This window comes from Erythrolamprus reginae, chromosome 3, assembly GCF_031021105.1.
Source record: "Erythrolamprus reginae isolate rEryReg1 chromosome 3, rEryReg1.hap1, whole genome shotgun sequence".
Classification (NCBI taxonomy): Eukaryota; Metazoa; Chordata; class Lepidosauria; order Squamata; family Dipsadidae; genus Erythrolamprus; species Erythrolamprus reginae.
The window spans coordinates 210583454-210602957 of NC_091952.1; the positions used below are offsets into that span (position 1 = coordinate 210583454).

The 19504-nt window shown below is 35.6% G+C and overlaps 1 protein-coding gene across 2 annotated transcripts in view; it reads left to right on the forward strand.

The window, feature by feature from the left end:
- Positions 1–19504, forward strand: part of RP1 (RP1 axonemal microtubule associated) — a 210839-nt gene that overhangs the window by 39890 nt on the left and 151445 nt on the right. For both annotated transcript variants that reach the window (XM_070747755.1, XM_070747756.1), the window contains exons 4-10: positions 7204–7367; positions 10054–10140; positions 11231–11363; positions 11632–11783; positions 15275–15353; positions 17425–17500; positions 19361–19437. In XM_070747755.1, the coding sequence (XP_070603856.1) occupies positions 7204–7367; positions 10054–10140; positions 11231–11363; positions 11632–11783; positions 15275–15353; positions 17425–17500; positions 19361–19437 (768 nt within the window). The remainder of the gene's footprint in view (positions 1–7203; positions 7368–10053; positions 10141–11230; positions 11364–11631; positions 11784–15274; positions 15354–17424; positions 17501–19360; positions 19438–19504) is intronic.

Consider the following 19504-nt stretch of genomic DNA (forward strand, 5'->3'; position numbering starts at 1 on the left):
TTCGTTGGCATCTTCCTAAACTGAATGAGATGCAAATACTTAAGCCTTTGTACATATGAATCTTAAAAATAGTTCAACCCAGCATTGGACTATGAGCTGGAATGCTAAATTGCGCTCGCCGCCACGGCTCGTAAGTTTTTGCAGGGCCAGCGCAATTTTGCTGCTGCATCTGTAAAAATCGCGCACGGTGCCACAGGTGTGCCCATGTTTCGGTGAGATTTTACCTGTGGCGCCATGCACGATTTTTCTACCTTCACAGGTACAGCAGCAAAATTGTGCTGGCTCCACAAGAACATACGAGCCACAGCGGCGAGCACAATTTAGTGTTCTGGCTTGTAGCCCACCGCTGGTTCAACCCCAATATTATGTATTCTTCAGAGTTTCCTTTTAAGCATTGAAAAAATATTGAAGGGGAATGGGATGAGGTCAATTAACATTTTTGGAATAAATAATACTCTTTAAATGATTAAAAGAATTAACAAAACAGAATTTCTGAATTTCTATGAAAGCTTGGGCAACTGAAGGAGAAGTTCATTCATGATTCTCCTTCACCATGGGAAGATCTGACAAATAGCAGGACCATGGAGCTAATCTATATTTACCAACTGGTTCCCAGCTTCAATTCCCACATAAGCAACCAAAAACATGCACGCATGGTGTTTTTGTTATACCAGAAAAAATGCCATTCTTACTGATTTTTAAAAGTTAAATATATGATTCTTACTAAACATTCTTAAATAAATAAATTTCTAAAGTTGGATACTTACATACAGAGAACTAAAATAAGCTGCAAATGAGTATTCATTTTATTTGCAAATTCTGAAAATATAGAAATATTATTTTCTTCATTATTAAATATCAATGAAATACTTTGGACATTTGTGTATAGGACATCGTACTTCTATTCAATAAATTGTATATGATCTTGAAATACAGTGCTGAGAAAACAATAGACCTACTTTCACTCAATAGCTCCCTTTCTGGTCATCTCCAAGATCTGCTTCAAAAGTTTCTCAGTTGTCTGGAACAGATTTAAATGAGAAAAAGCTCAATCAAAAAGAAAGAACTGTTCCTGGTGACTAAAGCTATTTTACCAGGAGAATTGCATTATGCTAGGTTTGTATCAGATCTGCTGGATGATGCATAAGAATTGCATCATCTGGCAAACCTCATCAGTTATGGCAAACCTTCCCAATCTGAAGAAAATCAGCAATTGGCAGAGGACCTGAATGTGTTCTACTGAAGATTTGAAAGGAAACTATAGCCACCTATCTCCACAGCCTCCATCCCAGGCACATCAATAACAGCCAAATCTCCTACAACTTATCCCATCCCATTAGATTCACAAACCCTAGTGGTCACAGAAAAGAAATGCAAGATCTATTTCATAGACAGATGCCAGGAAAAGTATCAGGCCCAGACAAGATAACTCTTTCTTGTATAAAAGTCTGTGTTGACCAATTGCCCCCCATCTTCACCCAAATCTTCAACAAATCACTAGAAATATGCCATGTTCTTTCTTGCTTCAAATGCTTCCCTATCATCCCAGTGATGAAGAATCTCTCCATCAAGGAACTGAATGACCTGTGACACTAACATCTGTAGTTATGAAAACCTTTGAAAGACTAATGATGTCCAACTTGAAAACCATTCAGACCGCCTGCAATTTGTATATAGAGCAAATAGATCGACACTGCACTACATTCTACAACCTCTACACAAGGGTCCTCTTTGTAGACTTTAATTCAGCATTCAATACCATCATACGAAACATTTTTCTAACAAAACTAAATCAGCTAGGAGTACTTGAACATACTTGTAAATGTGTGTCACAAGCTTTCTAACAGACAGGAAGCAGCAGGTGAAGCTAGGCAAAATTACACAAGACACCTGTACAATTAGCACAAACTCCCTCCAAGGCTGTGTGCTCTCACCACTTCTCTTTATATACCAATGACTACATCTCAAATGAGCCATCTGTTAAAATACTGAAGTTTGCAGATGATACAACAGTGATTGGCCTTGAGACAATGGTGAAACCGCATACAGATGGGAAGTTGAACAACTAACCTCATGGTGCGACTGGAACAATCTGGAACTGAATACACTCAGAACGGTAGAAATTGTGGTAGATTTTAGGAGAAATCCTCCCATTCTATTATTTATTTATTTATTTATTCAATTTTTATGCCGCCCTTCTCCTTGGACTCAGGGCGGCTTACAACATGTTAGCAATAGCACTTTTTTTAACAGAGCTAGGCTATTGCCCCCACAATCTGGGTCCTCATTTTACCCACCTCGGAAGGATGGAAGGCTGAGTCAACCTTGAGTCGGTGATGAGATTTGAACCACTGACCTTCAGATTTACAAGTCAGCTTCAGTGGTCTGCAGTACAGCACTCTATCTGCTGCACCACCCCGGCTCATTATCTCTTATAATACTAGACAACACATTATCAACAGTAGAGAACTTCAAATGTCTAGGTTCTATCATATCTCAAGACCTAAAATGGTTCAAATTTCTAGGTTCTATCATATCTCAAGACCTAAAATGGTTACCTGACATCAAAAACATCATCAAAAAACCACAACAAATAATGTTCTTTCTGCGCCAACTCAGGAAGCTCAAACTGCCCAAAGAGCTGCTGATTTGGTTATGCAGATGAATTAATGAGTGTCATCTGCACCTCTATAACTGTCTGGTTTGGTTCTGCAACCCAACAACCCATACACAGACTTCACAGGATAATCAGAACTGCAGAAAAAACAATTGCTACCCTGCATTCTGTTGAGGAACTGTATACTGCATGAGTCAAAAAAAAGGCCTGTGAAAATATTTACAAGCACTCATATCCTGGACACAAACTGCTTCAACTCCTACCATCAAAACAATGCTATAGAGCATGCACACCAAAACAACTAGACACAGGAACAGTTTTTTTCCAAATGCCATCACTCTGCTAAGCAAATAATTCCTCAACACTGCCACACTATTTACTGTGTTCTTGTTTACATGCAACTGATAGATAGGCTGCCAAATTATGACTTTAACATAGATGTTATTTGTTATTAGCCATTATTGTATTCTAAACTTTCAATTATATATTTGAGCATTTTTAATTGTATTGGTCTTTGATTTTAATAAATATTTTGAATCTGAATATTATTAAACTTACTGTAGTGTCCTGTAAAATAAAAGTATGAACAATAATCTGAATTATTATTATGAAGTTGTGATATAACTGAATGAAGAAAAATAAAGAATTTCTGTTTAATTTGAGTCCTAATTTGCTTGTGAGGTGAACAATCTAAATTGAAGGCCAATTCCAGGCTTCATGACATTACAGATAACTGATTTTAGGAATGATTTTTGTAAACCAAAGTTGTCTTAATTATTTTCCCCAGTACCTGCTTTTACAAGATGTAAATTATTACTATTCTCAGTTTATGGAAAGAGATAATAAAATATATCCTTAGAGGCTAATCATGTAGTTGACTTTATATGTGCAAATCAATATTTACTAGACCAAAACTAGGCTTCAGTTGAGATTATTAGGGTTTTATATGATTGGTTTAATCAGATAAAAATTGTAATTGAGTTGAGGCCTGGTGTACTATGGGAGATGTCCCCATACAAATAGTCATGTAATTTGCAGAACAATCTGACCACTCATTCTTCTTGGGGTCATTAATTAAATTTCCTTTCAACATTTTTGACTCTATAATATTAGAATAGATTAATAAATTAGATACAGTATTACTTCACTGATATGTATAATAAAAGATTTATATATAACACTCTACAAGTACAAATCAAACTTAATGACTTATTGAGTATGTTCTATCCTACAGTTTTAATATGTATGGATTATGATGTCACTTTCCTTCCAGGAATTCAAGCCAATACTCATAGAATCCCCTCCCTCACTGTTTACAATATTAAACTGATGTATGTGTGTGGGGATAGTTTTGGCTAACGTAGTGCTGGTTCAAAGTTACTTGATGAACTTCATTGAATGGATTTGAATTTGGGTCACCATATTCAGAACACAAAACCTTGACAACTATATCAATTGCTGACTAATAATATTTATTATTTATTTATTAATTAGACTTCTATGCCGCCTTTCTCAATACAATACATATGCAGAAATGTAATTATTTTAAAAATATTACAAAACTAACAAAATGCAAACCCTATCTCAACACAGTCATCCACATTCATCCATTCCAATCACTCACAGCATTGGTCAATCTCACTGCTCATGGCCCCCATGCCTGCCGGCAAAGATAGGTCTTCAAAGCTTTGCGAAAGACCAGGAGAGAGGGAACGGTACGTATCTCCGGAAGGAGTTCATTCCAAAGGCTGGGGCCATCATAGAGAAGGCTCTTCCCCTAGGCCCTGCCAGATAATATTGTCTGGCTGACTGGACCAAAAGAAGGTCGGCTCTATGGGAGCTAGCCAGCCACTGGGGTATTTGAGGCAGAAGATGGTCCTGTAGGTAAACTGGTTCTCAGCCCTGTAGGGCTTTATAGGTCATAACCAACACTTTGAATGGTGCCCAGAGACCAATTGGCAATCAGTGCAGCTCACGGAGTGATGTTGAAATGTGGGCAGATCTTGGAAGCCCCACAATAGCTCACACAGCTGCATTTTGCATGATTTGCAGTCTCCGAACACTCTTCAAAGGGAGCCCTATGTAGAGAGCATTACAGTAGTCTAACCTCGAGGTGATAAGGGCATGAGTGACTGTGAGAAGTGACTCCTTATCCAAATATAGCTGCAACTGGTGCACCAGGTGCACCCGTGCGAATGGCCCCCTTGCCATGGTCTTCTAAGCTCAGCTGTGGATTGAGGAGGACACCCAAGTTGCGGACCCTTTCTGAGGGGGCAATGACTCTCCATAGGGTAATTGACAGACAGATGGGATTGTCCTTGGAAGGCAAAACCCACAGCCATTCCGTCTTGTTGGTTAATAACTGAATATGCAGAGAGATATTTTGGAGCTTAAAAAAAGAGACAGAGAAATAATAAGATGATCTGAAATCTGGAACATGAGAAATTTGTATGTGGTTTAGCTTATTTTTTCCTGAGTCTGATAAATACAATTCTTATATTACAGAGGAGCACTAGTGAGAGGCAATTAATGTATGGCTAGAGCTACAAAATCAGGGTTGCAAAATTCAAGGTGTTTTCAGAATATTTATTTTTCTGCATGTTTTGCTGTCATCTAGTGGAAGTCCATTTTTTTGCAGCATCTCTTTTTTTTTGCAGCCCAGATGTGAAAGACCATTTTCTGTATCATATTGCAAAGTACAGTTATGAGAACAAATAGGAAAAGTTGCTTATTTCGAGTGGTTTCTGAAAACACAAACAAGCAGAGGCAAATTTGGTCTTACATATCGGATGTACAGTACAGCATAGTGTAAATTTCTTATTTATTAGGATAGCAACAGTTTAGAACCACTTAATAAAATATGTGTGTCAGCTGTACACAGTATTTATATTTTTCAGGATTCTTTGTATTAAGACATATTAAGTAAGTGGTACCAGTTAAATCTCCCAATGATACAATTATTGTTCATCTTCAGATAACCCAAGGAAGTACAAACTGCTTGGAAAGTGTAACATCTGTTCCAAGAAATGAGGCAGAGTAGGCCCAGAATGATCAAACAGTTTATTAATAATACAGCAAGTAACAGCAAGCAGAACAAGAATAAGCAACCACAAAATGGCCGTGCCTGGCAGCTATTTATATCCCTGCTGACAGGCTGGGCCAACCAATCTGGTAACTGTATTTTCCCGCTCAGGAAATAAGGGGTGGGTAACTAAACCTAATTCTCTACCACAGTGTTTCCCAACCTTGGCAACTTAAAGATATCTGGACTTCAACTCCCAGAATTCCCCAGCCAGCATTTGCTGGCTGGGAAATTCTGGGAGTTGAAGTCCAAATATCTTCAAGTTGCCAAGGTTGGGAAACACTGGTCTACCAGACACAACAGAAAGAACAAAATATTCCTTTATCTTTGATATCAAAGATTCAAATTTTGAAACTAGTTTTTTTTCTTTAATAGTGCTATGTTGGATTAATAAATGAGCATAACACTGCATTTTACTAGTGAAGAAAATCCTTTATTAAAAAATTATTCTATGCAGATTTGTTGCTGTTATTCTTAGTAATGTAAGTCATTATTGAAGCACGTATCAGAACAAATGAACCAATATAAACCTCCTATGACAGATTTCTCTCCTGAATAACTAAGAGAGAAGATAAGAAGATAGGCCACAAATAAGTATGACTGTTTAAATTCCACTCAGGTTGGTGGTAAAAGAGATTTATGTAAGGAAAACTGTTTAATTTAACTGGTTTCAGATTCCTTCTCCAAAGGAGCAAAAAGGAGGATAACAAAGAAAAGATCGTGCAAATTTAGTTTACTTTTAAGCATATATTTAGATAAATGCTTTGTTGATACTCTATGCAATACCTGAATGCTGAATAAGAAGACATTGAATTTAGACTCCACACTCTGCATTTATATAGTTTGAACTGAAAATTACTTTCACTGTATCAACTTCTAAGGATTATTCGGTGTTCATTTTCAGCAGGTATTGATAAACATTTGGGATTGCCTTAATATGTATGCTTTAGAGACACATTTTATATTGTTTAATCTTATTTCCTAGTTATTGAAGGAAATATTGAATTTTTATGTTTTAAATGACACTGACCTTAATTTTCTTATTGTAAGTGCTGCCATTTTACATTAATTTATACACTGCATTAAGGGATTAATATTAATATTATAACTTATTGTTCTTGCAAATATAATTCAGATCCACAAACTCCAGGAAGTAATTTTTTTATGTACATTATTTTTACAAACACTATATTAAATTCACTTTGGTAAATATTGTTATAATTGTGTGTTTTAAACAGGTTTTTGTCCTCTAAAAGTATACCAAATAAAAGTACACCAAATAAACCAAAAGCAATTTTCAATATACACCATTGAATAAAACAGCCAATAATAAACCAGCTGCTGTAAACCAATATATGCCTAAATGTGTAGTGGAACCTTAAAGAAACATAAGTAATTTGAAGTTCAAGTCTCTTAGAACTGATTTAGGAAAGAGCTGATCTCACAGGGATGGAGATATTCCCAATGGTAACATAGTTTAAAATAACTTTTCATGTTTCTGTAGCTATAAAATGGAAGGTAGTAATTTTTACCAGTGACCAACCATCTTCAGGAACCAGCTCGCAAGTTTATATTACTTTATATGGGGAGCAAGGCAATTCAGGAGCTGTATTTCTATATGGAGAAGAGAAAAAAGTGTTTGAAAGAGGAAGCACAGATACTTTCATGGTAAGCTATTTATTATAACAAGAATTTAGAATAATGCCATTTAATTATTGATTAAACTCCTGGCAATACTGCATTCCGAACCACAGCTCATAATGATGTAGTTGCTTCAGTTGACACAACTCAAGAACAGGTGAAAAAATTAAGGTTCTACATTTAGGCAAAACCCCCAAAATGCACAGATACAGTATATGTGGTACATTGTGTAACAATAGTAACTGTGAGGAGTATCTTGGAGTCCTAATGGACAAACATTTAAATATGAATCAGCAGTGTGCAGCAGCTGCCAAAAAAGCTAACACGGTTCTAGGCTGCATCAACAGAGGGATAGAATCAAGATCACGTGAAGTGTTAATACTGCTTTATAAAGCCTTGGTAAGGCCACACTTGGAATACTGCATTCAGTTTTGGTCGCCACAATGCAAAAAGGATATTGAGACTCTAGAAAAAGTGCAGAGAAGAGCAACAAACATGATTAGGGGACTGGAGGCTAAAACCTATGAAGAATGGTTGCAGGAAGTGGTCATGGCTACTTTAATGAAAAGAAGAACCAGGGGAGACATGATAGCAATGTTCCAGTATCTCAGGGGTTACCACAAAGAAGAAGGAGTCAATCTATTCTCCAAAGCACCTGAGGGTAGAACAGGAAGCAATGGATAGAAACGAAACAAGGAGAGAAGTAACTTAGAACTAAAGAGAAATTTCCTGACAGTCAGAATGGTTGATCAGTGGAATAGCTTGCCTCCAGAAGTTGTGAATCACCTCAACACTGGAAGTTTTTAAGCAGATGTTGGATAACCACCCGTCTTAAGTAGTGTAGGCTTCCCTGTCTAAGCAGGGGGTTGGATTAGAAGACCTCCAAGGTCCCTTCCAACTCTGTTGTTATATTATATTATAACAGCTACAATGACTACAATTTTGGTTACTATCTTTCCTCTTTGATCCTTAGCATGGGATTTACTTGAGAAGAATGTATAAATAAATTGGTAGGTCTTGTTCAAATGACTGTTTTGCTTCTTTTTGTGAAAGCTAATTCTTACATGGTAAAAAAAATACAGCTTGATATCAGTCTGTTGGTCTGTTACCAAAAGAAGAAAAAGGTGGTAACTGCCCTGTGTTCAAAAGAATGGGGCCATTGCAAAGGTTGGGTTGGGGAAAGAGCAGAAACCATTTCAAATTTTTCTTTTACTGTAAATAGTAATTACATTTTATAGACAACAGTAATTGAAAATACATCATAATGCCTAATAAGTCCCCCCAAAAAAATAAGACTACTTATCTGAACTGAAGTATGCTTGAACCTCTATTTTAGCTTATTTTTTTAAGCTGAAGGAAATTTTGACTACCAGCACACAGTTCTATATCTGCCATTGTCACTTCCTGAATATAAATCTAGTGAAGATAGTAATAACGCTATAGCCTACCATATTTTTGGAGTATAAGATGTGCCTTTTTCCTCCCTAAAAGAGGCTGAAAATTTGGGTGTGTCTTATATTCTGAATCTAGCTTTTTTCAAAGCTTTTTTTCCAGTCTTAACCAGATGTTAGATGTTCCCAGGTAAAGATGTTCCCAGCTCTTACCAGCTTGCAAGCTCTTTCATTGTTACTCTTTGCAAAGAATGTTTTCCAAGCCTTAAGTTTTGCAGGGTTTTTTTCATTGCTCTACTTGCTCTGAATGTTTCTTTCCAGCCCTAACTAGATGTTAATGATTTTCCCAGCTCTTAATGGCTTGCAAGCTCTTTCATTGTTACTCTCTCCAAATAAGCTTTTTTAAAAGCCCTAACCATGGGATAAAATAATATGCTGAAACTGACCAGACTAAAGACGCTAGCCAGATGACTATCTGGTAAGCAGTTTCTTTTCCCTATTTTCCTCCCCAAAAACTAAGGTGCATCTTATACTCAGGTGTGTCTTATACTCCGAAAAATATGGAATTTATTGGTAGATATTGCAGTTTGTTGTTAAGGGACAAATAGATCAAATGGGGAGATGTCAGAACTGTTAGAAGAAAGAAGGAATCAGAAATGGAATATTTTTGGAATTCCATTGGTCAGATGGCTGTCTGCCTTTTGTCTATTCAAATGTATGGAACAAAAAAAAAGATTCAAATTGAAATACAGATCCTGGAAGCTTATAAGGCTATGAATTTATTTCTTGCTTTGTCAAAACAGTGTCATTTATGACTGCACAAATGTAATTGTGTAATTTTGAGTTTAATGAATATTAGTTCCTGAAAAATGTAGATTAAATTGAACAATAATTGCTATAATAAAAGAAATTAATCAGTAATCTTCATGCACTGAAATAATTCTGGCCTCTAAAATGATCATTTTAAATCTTTAAATAACTGTCAAATGTTATTCTAATGAACATTTTATTCCTTACAATTATGGTCTTAGAGTTTCTGTTTGATTGTCTTATATTGCGGTCTTCACAATATCTGAAGTTTATGATAATTAATATCCAAATATTTTTGAGGGCAACACAGATACATGATTATCTAGGTTTACTTTAGCATGAAGTAAAATTCAAAGTAACATAGTTTCATTTGAAAATGTAATAGTTTTTCCTCTGGAATTTCCCTAAAGATGTTTTAATTGGACCTTATATTGTTAAAGAAGTTATAGTAGCATATTTGTTTTCAAAAATATATATGATATACTATTTGGTTTGCTATATTATGTGAACAGATTGACACAGAAAATTTGGGAGCTCTACACAAAATACGGATAGGACATAATAACTCTGGAGAAACCCCTGCCTGGCACTGCAAAGAGGTGACATAATTTAATACTATTTATATAGTTAGGTCTATGTGCCACTCTAATGATAAATGAACTGCATATACTATAAAACCCTTGTTAGATTTGAAAAGCTTAGAAAAATGGAAATACCACCTGAAATATCAGTCATGAACATACTATGTGCTATATGACCAGAATGCTAAGATATAGTATGTTGTTCTCTGATTTTGTGATTGAAATAATGAAATAATAAATAATGACCATTCCATTAAGGAATGGTCAACTATCTGAAATAAATGTTTTCCGTATATTTTCAAGTAGAGGATACATAATGGGAGACAGTATATGATATCAGGAGCACTGAATGAGATATCACATTAATAATTATTGATTGTTTGCTTATATCCCACCAACTCATAGCAACCACACAAATAGTTGTTTTCCAGGAGGCTCTGTCCTGATTTGGTCTTTTAAGCACTCTGGTTGGAACATGTAGTTCAGAGACAGCATCTTAATAATAAACCTATTTCATTTGTTGGCAATTAGACCCTTATAAATTATTCTCCCCTCCTGGACAAAGAAAAATAAATCTTGATGAACATGCACAAACATATACATACATACATAAATATATTCATACGTACATGTGTCATCCAAAGCATGCTTTCAGTGTAAATTTAATATAGTTTCTTAGTGAAACGTTTTCACTGCTCTAGAATGTAATTAAGATTTATTCGGGAGTTCAGTTTATTGGGAGTTCAGCGGCATATAAATCTGAACAAACAAACAAACAGTTTTGAAATTTCTTTAGGATCTCTTGAATATTTCAGGGTATGTAATTAGAATATTTTGTTCTCTTTGTATATGCAAAATACCTTTCTTAGAATTCTAGGAATCAGGAAAGCATACATTCAAAAGCACACATCAACATGCTTATATACTACCAAATATATATGAAACCTTGGAATTTCATTCCACATGGAGAAGTCATACCTGTAAAATGCGTGTGAAAAATGAATCTCTTTTTAAACTTAAGCTCCTATCACATTGGAATGTGATAGCAAAACTACTCCATTACTGCAAAGATCATACAATAATCTAGATTCATTCATTTGTCTTTCAGCTGCAATTGCAGAATCTTGTTACACAGGAAAAATATGATTTCTCTGTTGAAAAGTGGCTGACACAAACTCAAGATGAAGGTGAAATCAGTCACGAACTTCCCATTATGCATCAGGGACACCCCATTCTTCCAGGTAAACTTCCAGAACATGGTTCTATGCCTGAGCCTAAAGTTCCAGATGTGGAATGGAACTTATCTCTTGGGTATGTTGAAGACTTATTATGGTTCTCCAATCACTATTTTAATTTATCCTTTTTAAATTGTTTTTTAATTGTGAACCACTCAGAATCATGTACTTTAAATGTTCAGCTAAATACAATGAATAAATATGATATTGATGCATGTTGAGACAGCAGTATAAAAGCGCAATGTTGGTAAATTGCTGTCTTTTTTATTTTCAGTTGCAATGTACAAGGTACATGTAGTAAATGGTGACCTCTGGAATGCCGGGACAGAAGCTGATGTTTACATAACAATCAATGGAGAAAAAGGTGACACGGGGTGCCGACGGCTGCATAGGTCAATGAAGTCTCAAAAACACATGAAAGGACAAGTGAGTGAATTAAAGTAAATACCCTCTTCCCACAGAAGAAACTGACAAACTATATTATATATAAAAATCCTTTTCCTGAAATCAGTATCTGGTTCCTACTGGTATGGATGAGGATGATGCACTGGTAGTAAAAATGGAGCTGGGCGTGGAGCTTTTAGTCGCTGGTGTGTGCACATGCACATCCCGGCAAAATTTTGCTTCTGTGCATGCGCACAGAAAGGGACATGTGTGTGGGTGAGATTTCGGGGATTTATTTTGCTTCTGTGCATGTGCAGAAGCAAAAAAATCACCAAAATCTCTCTTGTGCTGCAACGTCCTGCCTGTCGGAGACTACTTCAGCTTCAACCACAACAACACAAAGCACACAACAGATTTAAACTTAATATTAACCGCTCCAAACTTGACTGTAAAAAATATGACTTCAGTAACTGAATTGTCGAAGCGTGGAACTCATTACCGGACTCTATAGTGTCATCCCCAAACCCCCAACAGTTTACCCTTGGATTATCCATGGCTGACTTATCCAGATTCCTAAGAGGTCAGTAAGGGGCGAGTACAAGTGCACTAGAGTGCCTTCCGTCCCCTGTCCTATTGCTCTCTTATATCTCCTATTCCTTTCTTCTATTCCTATTTCTCTTCTTCTATTCTTTCATTGATATGTTCTATTACTATATCTTATTTTCTATTCTTTCTTAGATATATTTTACTATGAGTATATCATCTATAACCTTCATCATGTATTTTATTATGTGTATAGAAAAACATAGAAAAACATCCCCAAAATATGAACAAGCGGGATGATATCTCCCGCCTACCAGACATCTGGAAACCAGCCCTCAAACGTAACCCAGCCATAAAAACTGAAACCAGACTCAGAACACACATTGCAAAACAATCAAGTAGCCTGCAAGCTCCAACTACTCAGGATATCATGCCTAATCCACAACCATTAACTAATCAGCATACCTCAGTTACATCAACGACCCCAGGTGTTACCCCACTGACTCACCAGGAAGTTTCTACACAGCAGGCAATTGCTGAGCCATCAAACCACACCCAGCCACCAGTATTTATAGAAGGAAGGCAGCTCAGGTCTCGCTGTGTTGGCCCTAGAACAAGGACAGAAACACCAGCCTGAAGATGACGAGTGGAACCTCATCGAAACGTCACCAGAAATTTCCAAATTCTACACGGGAAGAAACCCGAATATACCAAGACCGGGTATATGCATACATACCTACATACATACATACATATATATATACCCACTAAAACCCTCATTGTGTATTGGACAAAATAAATAAATAAATAAAATAAATAAAGATTTTGCTTCATTCTCATGTGGAGAAGCAAAATTTCATCGGGAGGCATGCGTGCACATACTCAGTTCTAGGCATGGTGCTCATTCTTTCTTGACCAAGAGAACCAGCATTATCCGAAGACATTTCTATGCTCATGTGGATAGCATAGCTATAGGCTGAGGCTCATGGAACATTGTTACTTTCCTAGCAAAATGGTACACATTTATTTACTTGCATTTGCTTGCTTTTGAACTGCCAGGTGGATAGGAGCGGGGGCATAATGGAAGATCATCCCATTGCATGGAGCTCAGCTGGGTTGTCAGCTGACAATCTTAGCAACTTTAACTGCTGAGTCTTTGTTCCCAAAATGTATTTTTTGTCTTTTTTTTTCCTCTAGACATTTAGGTCCATTTGAATGGAGTCCCATTTTTGTTTTCTAATTCTTCCATTTGGCTCACCATTTTATTTATTGGTGTATTTGAACAACATACGGTAGCTTACCTGTTTGTCAGTGTTCTCTTGTACTCTGCCCAAAGTCACATTGTATAAGTTGGACACCATTATATATGCGCAAAATAAATAAAATGAGTTCGTGTGAATACAACACTTTTCACAATTCAGCAAAGGCTATGAATTTGTATAGATTGCATTACAAATAAAATTTATTAAAATAACTTCATAGAATTATATACGCCCACAGTCCTATATATTTTAAGAAGGAAGGTAGATTAAATATTATTATGTTCTCTTCCTCGTCTTTTAGTCGAAGAGATAAGACTCCCTTTGGTATTTTGCAGGAGTGGCTGAGTAACGACACGGACACAAATGAGCTGGATTTAAAACTGGGTCATTTTTATTAAAATAAATTTGCATAATTTATTTAATCAAATTAGCATAATCAACATAATTAACCAATGACCCTGACTTGGACCTGCAGGGTCAAACAATTGCTTCCAGGGCGGAAAATGATGTATAATAAACTTCCGGGGCAACATATGGGTGTAGCTCCATGCTAATCCAGGTGTGGGACCCCTCCCTCACCTGAGACCATGCCATGCACTTGCATGTGGGAGGTCCCGCCAGCTAACCCCTAAAAGGGGAATTAAATGGGCGGGACCCAAAGACAAGTTCCCCCCAGCTGCTCAGGTCGCCAAAACCACAAGCTTGGAGAGAACCTGTCAATCATCCCCAAAGATGCCCAACGGAGAACACGCAGTTGCTAAACCACCATCCAGTTTTCCGCCCCTAACCTGCCTACCCAAATGACCAAAGGTAAGCCAATCAACCTAAAGAGGGGGAAGCACCCCTAACCGCTCTGTCCGTCACCCCAGTGAGGAATAGGCGAAAAAACGGTCATGGCAAAGGGGCCAGACCGCCAAAAATTCCTATTCGGCCCCATAAGGCGACCCATAGTAGCTTACTGTAAGATAGGGAGGGCAGGTGGGTGTCTGGCCAGGAAACGAGTCCGGGTTCGAAGGGAGAGCCTCAGGCCTGCGCGCCCTTTTATAGGGCAGGCAGGCCCTGCCTGGAGATGTCACCGATCAGGCCACCCTGGCCGAGATCTCGTGAAGTCTAGCGAGATCTCGGCCGAATCCAAGATGGCAGCCGCCATGTGTCCCTGTCTCCCCAAGCCTCCAGCAAAAGGCACCGGTGAGTAAAGACCACCGGTGCTATTTCCAGCATAAAAGTGCTAAACATCTATTTGCACATGAATCTTACAGCAAATATACAGAACAGTTATTTGTGGGGGGGGGGGGGGGGGAGAAATTGCACCTTAAATTTTTAGCATGAAACAGAAGTACTTCCAGCCCTGCTAAGTCAATTTAGCTTTAATGTAGCAATTTTGTGACCATGCTATCTTCACTGCTTTAATTAGCCCGAGGCACTATAACCTTGTAAAAACTAAATTTAAAGAAAATTATAAACAGTTTTAGTGTGTGTTTTGGCTTTAAAAATGATTTACCATAGTTTAATTCAATTAATTGGAGTAAAATGTCTTATTGATTTTCTTAACTTGGGGCATTTAACAGTAATTGATTAAAAGTATTTTTCCCATTGCTCTTTTAATATAAATGGAAACTTGTTTAAGGTTTATGATTCACATTTACATATGTGGGTTACCTGAAAGAGAATGAGAGAAGACAAACACAAATTCTTAAAATTAAATGTGTGTTATTTGCTTGATTGCAGACTGATACATTCTCACTTGAAGCTGTGCACCTTGGACATTTATATAACATTGCTATAGGACACAATGGACTTGGTTCAGGTCAGAAATTTAAAAATATTTATATACTCCAACAACATAGATACAACATGTTTTTTTCATAGAACTATTTGAGTTTAGGAATAATGATTTTTGAAGAAAAAGTGAATCCATTTATAGACAGCAAATTATTATGGAAAATCTGGGAATCCTTCCCCAGCACTGCTTCAGATACCTGTGAAAAATAAACATTGTTTAACTTTTACACATTATATGCACATTTTGTAGATGATTTTTTTTCAGACTCTGTATAGAGAGTATTTTCTTTCTTCTTTTTTTAAAAATAATTTTTATTAATTTTCTTCATTTAAAAAAACATATAACATACAATAAAAAACAATACAGTACAGAAATATACATATACAAATAAAAAATAACAACAAAAAAAACCTTAATCACAACAAACACTTAAGAACAGTATATTAACTTATACATATTTTGTCCTTTGTGAGCAGAAAAAACTAATCTTTCTCTTTATTTTCAATAATATTATTATTTTCAATAATAAGAGAAAGAAACTAATCTTTCTCTTATTATTTTCAATAAGATATAGTTCCATTTCCTGGAATTAATATGTGTTATTTCTTTCATCTGGCATTGAATAATCGGTGTTCAGTCATTTATTTTGGTTTATTATTGATTTGTCCATAAATTAGCTATTTTCTTATCCCCTCATGTTAAATTTGTGTTAAATATTTAATAACTTAAAAATATTGTTTCTATCGATATGTTACAAATATATAAGTAATGAAATTAATTGTAAATTCCAAAAGTACAATAAAAAGAAAAGATATATTTAAAAAGTATTTTCAATAATACATGGTATGCTTGTATGTATGAGTGGTTCTTTAAATTGGGGTTTTTAAGATTATTTTTAATATTAGATTTGTTTTCATTGTCTTTTCATTGTTGTTAGCCGCCCCGAGTCTTCGGAGAGGGGCGGCATACAAATCTAATAAATAAATAAATAAATAAATAAATAAATAAATAAAATTTTATTTGTAAATAATTTCAGTCTTCAATTTAGCTTCTTCATATTATTCAATTCCTAAATTTCTTTAACATTGATTCTTAAGTATTAAAAAACATTTATTCTCTAATTTAATTTTATGCATTATACTTGTATAACAATAATAAACTGGCTTTCAATTGTAGTCAGCAGGATACTGTACATTCAACACTATAAGCATAAATAAAGGAAGAATAAAATTGCATCTTAGATAATTAACATAACAGTAATTAACAGTAGATAATTAACAGTAACAGTATTTAGAAAGTTGTATGTTTCTTCAGAAAAATGGATGGTAGGAGAGTTGAGATAGATAGTGTGACTCACATAGCCAAACACCTGAGCATGCTTTTCAATGCTTCACAAAATCTTTAAAAGTAGGTTGGTACATTTCTGGAGATAATTAGAGATAGTATTATACTCAAGCATTCTAGGACCATGTAAGTTAATATCTACCATTTCCCAGCAAAATCTATTTGTTTGTGACCCTTCTTCAAGAAAAATAGGCATGTAATTGCTCTGATCTTTTATAACCAGAAAATGAGCTTTAATATTCTATACTTTTTTGAGCATCTGGACTAAGTTGAAAGAAAGGCTTTAGCAGGATATATTATATAATATGTGATATTAAGACAGATTGGTACTGTCAGGCTACCATGACTTTTCCAACAAACCAATCACAACTATGTTATATGTTCTTGATATACAAGAGTTTAGAACCTTTCCTAAACAATCTACAATTTTATGGATCCGTTTCGATTTATCATCCTAAAGAGGTACAGACTTTATACTGCAAATTGTTCTAGGGTCATAGCTGTCTTGAATTAGAGATAAGAAATACAGTAAACAAATAAGCAAGCAAGTGAATATTGCAGCACTATGTGGATTATTTAAATGCAATACAAAAAATGACTAAATTTTGTGTGACGCTCTTTTAACTTATCAAGTATGTAAGTTTGCACTTGAGAATGATTCAGCACAGAGCTCCCTTGAGATTGTAGTAATATTAATAGATACTTGACTTGATTTCATTATTAAGAATGGAATATTTATATTCTCACCTAGGAACTGGTTGGTTTCTGGAGAAAATTGTAGTCCAGGATCCTATCACAAACTCAGATTATATCTTCCTATGTTACAGGTTTGTTCAATTTATTATTTTTAAAAATTATAATAGCCATTTCATAATGTTGACATTATATCTGATTGGGAAAACTAAGATAAGAAAAAAGCAAAGCACTAAAGAGATGACAATTGAAGGTCCTTTTGGCTGTGGGAGCTTTCCAGGACTAGCTGTCCAAGATTTGACGTTTCCAACTTTTTGACTTACAAACACAAAGGAACAAAGTTCCTTCAGCCTCAGATTCCTTGAAAATACTCTCACATGCCCATGAACCCTGCAATAATTGTCAAACTGAACTTTCAAACAGCTGATTGATAATGGGAAAAAGTATTCTCAGCTCAGTTTAGCATTCTCGTTTTCAATTCTTACTTAGAACATTACTAGTGAATTTCAGACATTTTTCACGTTTGCAATGTATATTAAACTTCAACCGCAATAGAATATCTCTTACATAGCTTCATGCATTCCAGGTTTCAATACCAAATTAAATATGTATCAATATCCAAAACATCTAAAGTACAGATATGTGTTCACAGAGATATGCAAACCAGTACTGTATTGCAGATGATAAAACTGTACATCTGTGATGGCGAACCTATGACATATGTGTCAGATGTGGTATACAGAGCCTTCTCTCATGGCACATGAGCCATCGCCCCAATTTGGCTCTGCCATGTATTCGCATGTGCCTCCTGCTGGCCAGCTAGTCTTTGGATCTCTGCTGAGCATGTGTGGGGGTGGGACTAATGCACGTAAGGTGCACACGCTTTGCATTTTGGGAGTTTGGCCACCCTCACTTTGGGCACTCAGTCCGGAAAATGTTAGCTATCACTGCTCTACATATTACATAAATAGTCAATTGTGGCAGCAGCCTTCTAAAATAAGATCTGCAATCTGATGTATCACATTGCCCTCTCTTGGCAGGCCAACAGCAGCCCTCTGTCATCCCACAGCCTTTGAAAATAAAGTTTGGCTGGTTGATTGTCCTTTGCTAGACAGAAAATCTGTTGTATATTTGAAATTATATATTTCAATTATGCCTGGTCTCAAGTATATTCCATGTTTCATGTGCCGTGATGGCAAAGCCTTGCCAAAGTATCTACTGTCCTGTAAAATAACCTGGCTTTAAATGAATTATATGGTGGCTATTCAAGGAATAATGTTTCCAAATTGTAACTCATTTAAGGTATTATACCTAATCTTAGATCATGTAGCTCAGCCATATCGATTTGTGGCTGTTTTATTTTTATGTATGCATATATTATATATGTATATATGCTTTAAAGTGTATATAAATATAATATGTATGAAAAAAATAAATATTTATTTATTCTTAGTAAGGCATAGGTGTGCTTTAATTGAGCATCTTATACTGCAGTATCATAAACTTAACAACACTTACAGAAATAAATTGTTGAAATGCAATGTAATTGTAGGAATATTTTGTGCATATCAATTATATATTTACTTTTGTTTAACTCCAATATTTTCATTTCCTGTCTCAATCCATTTCTGCTGGTGCTTTTTAAAAAGAGACTGTCCTCTTCTTTTCCCATACTAAAGACAATCAATTAAATATATTTTTTTCATATAGAAAATGATTTGTTTGTGCCTTTGTATGCATACTTGTATGTCTTCAGTTCTGCATTCTAAGATATGCATCAATTTAATGGATTTTCTGTTAAAAATTTTCAGCATCTCTGTCCTGTTCTTTATACAATCAGGTAGTCATGTTTTTCTCTATCATCAAGAAGTAGTGATAAGTATAACGCTGATATCATGCATCTAAAGTTTTTAATTAATAAAATATTAATATTTTTGGATTAAATAGTAGCATGCCACTATATTCTTATTACATAATATATTTCTTCCTAAAAGATGGCTAGATCAAGGAGAAGACGATGGCCAAATTGTCAGAGAACTTTATGCCATTGATAATTACACCATTGCAAGGAGTAAGTAAAAGGCAAAGTCCTTGGGGATGGATATTATCTGAAAAAGTCATGGCATATTTGTTATGTT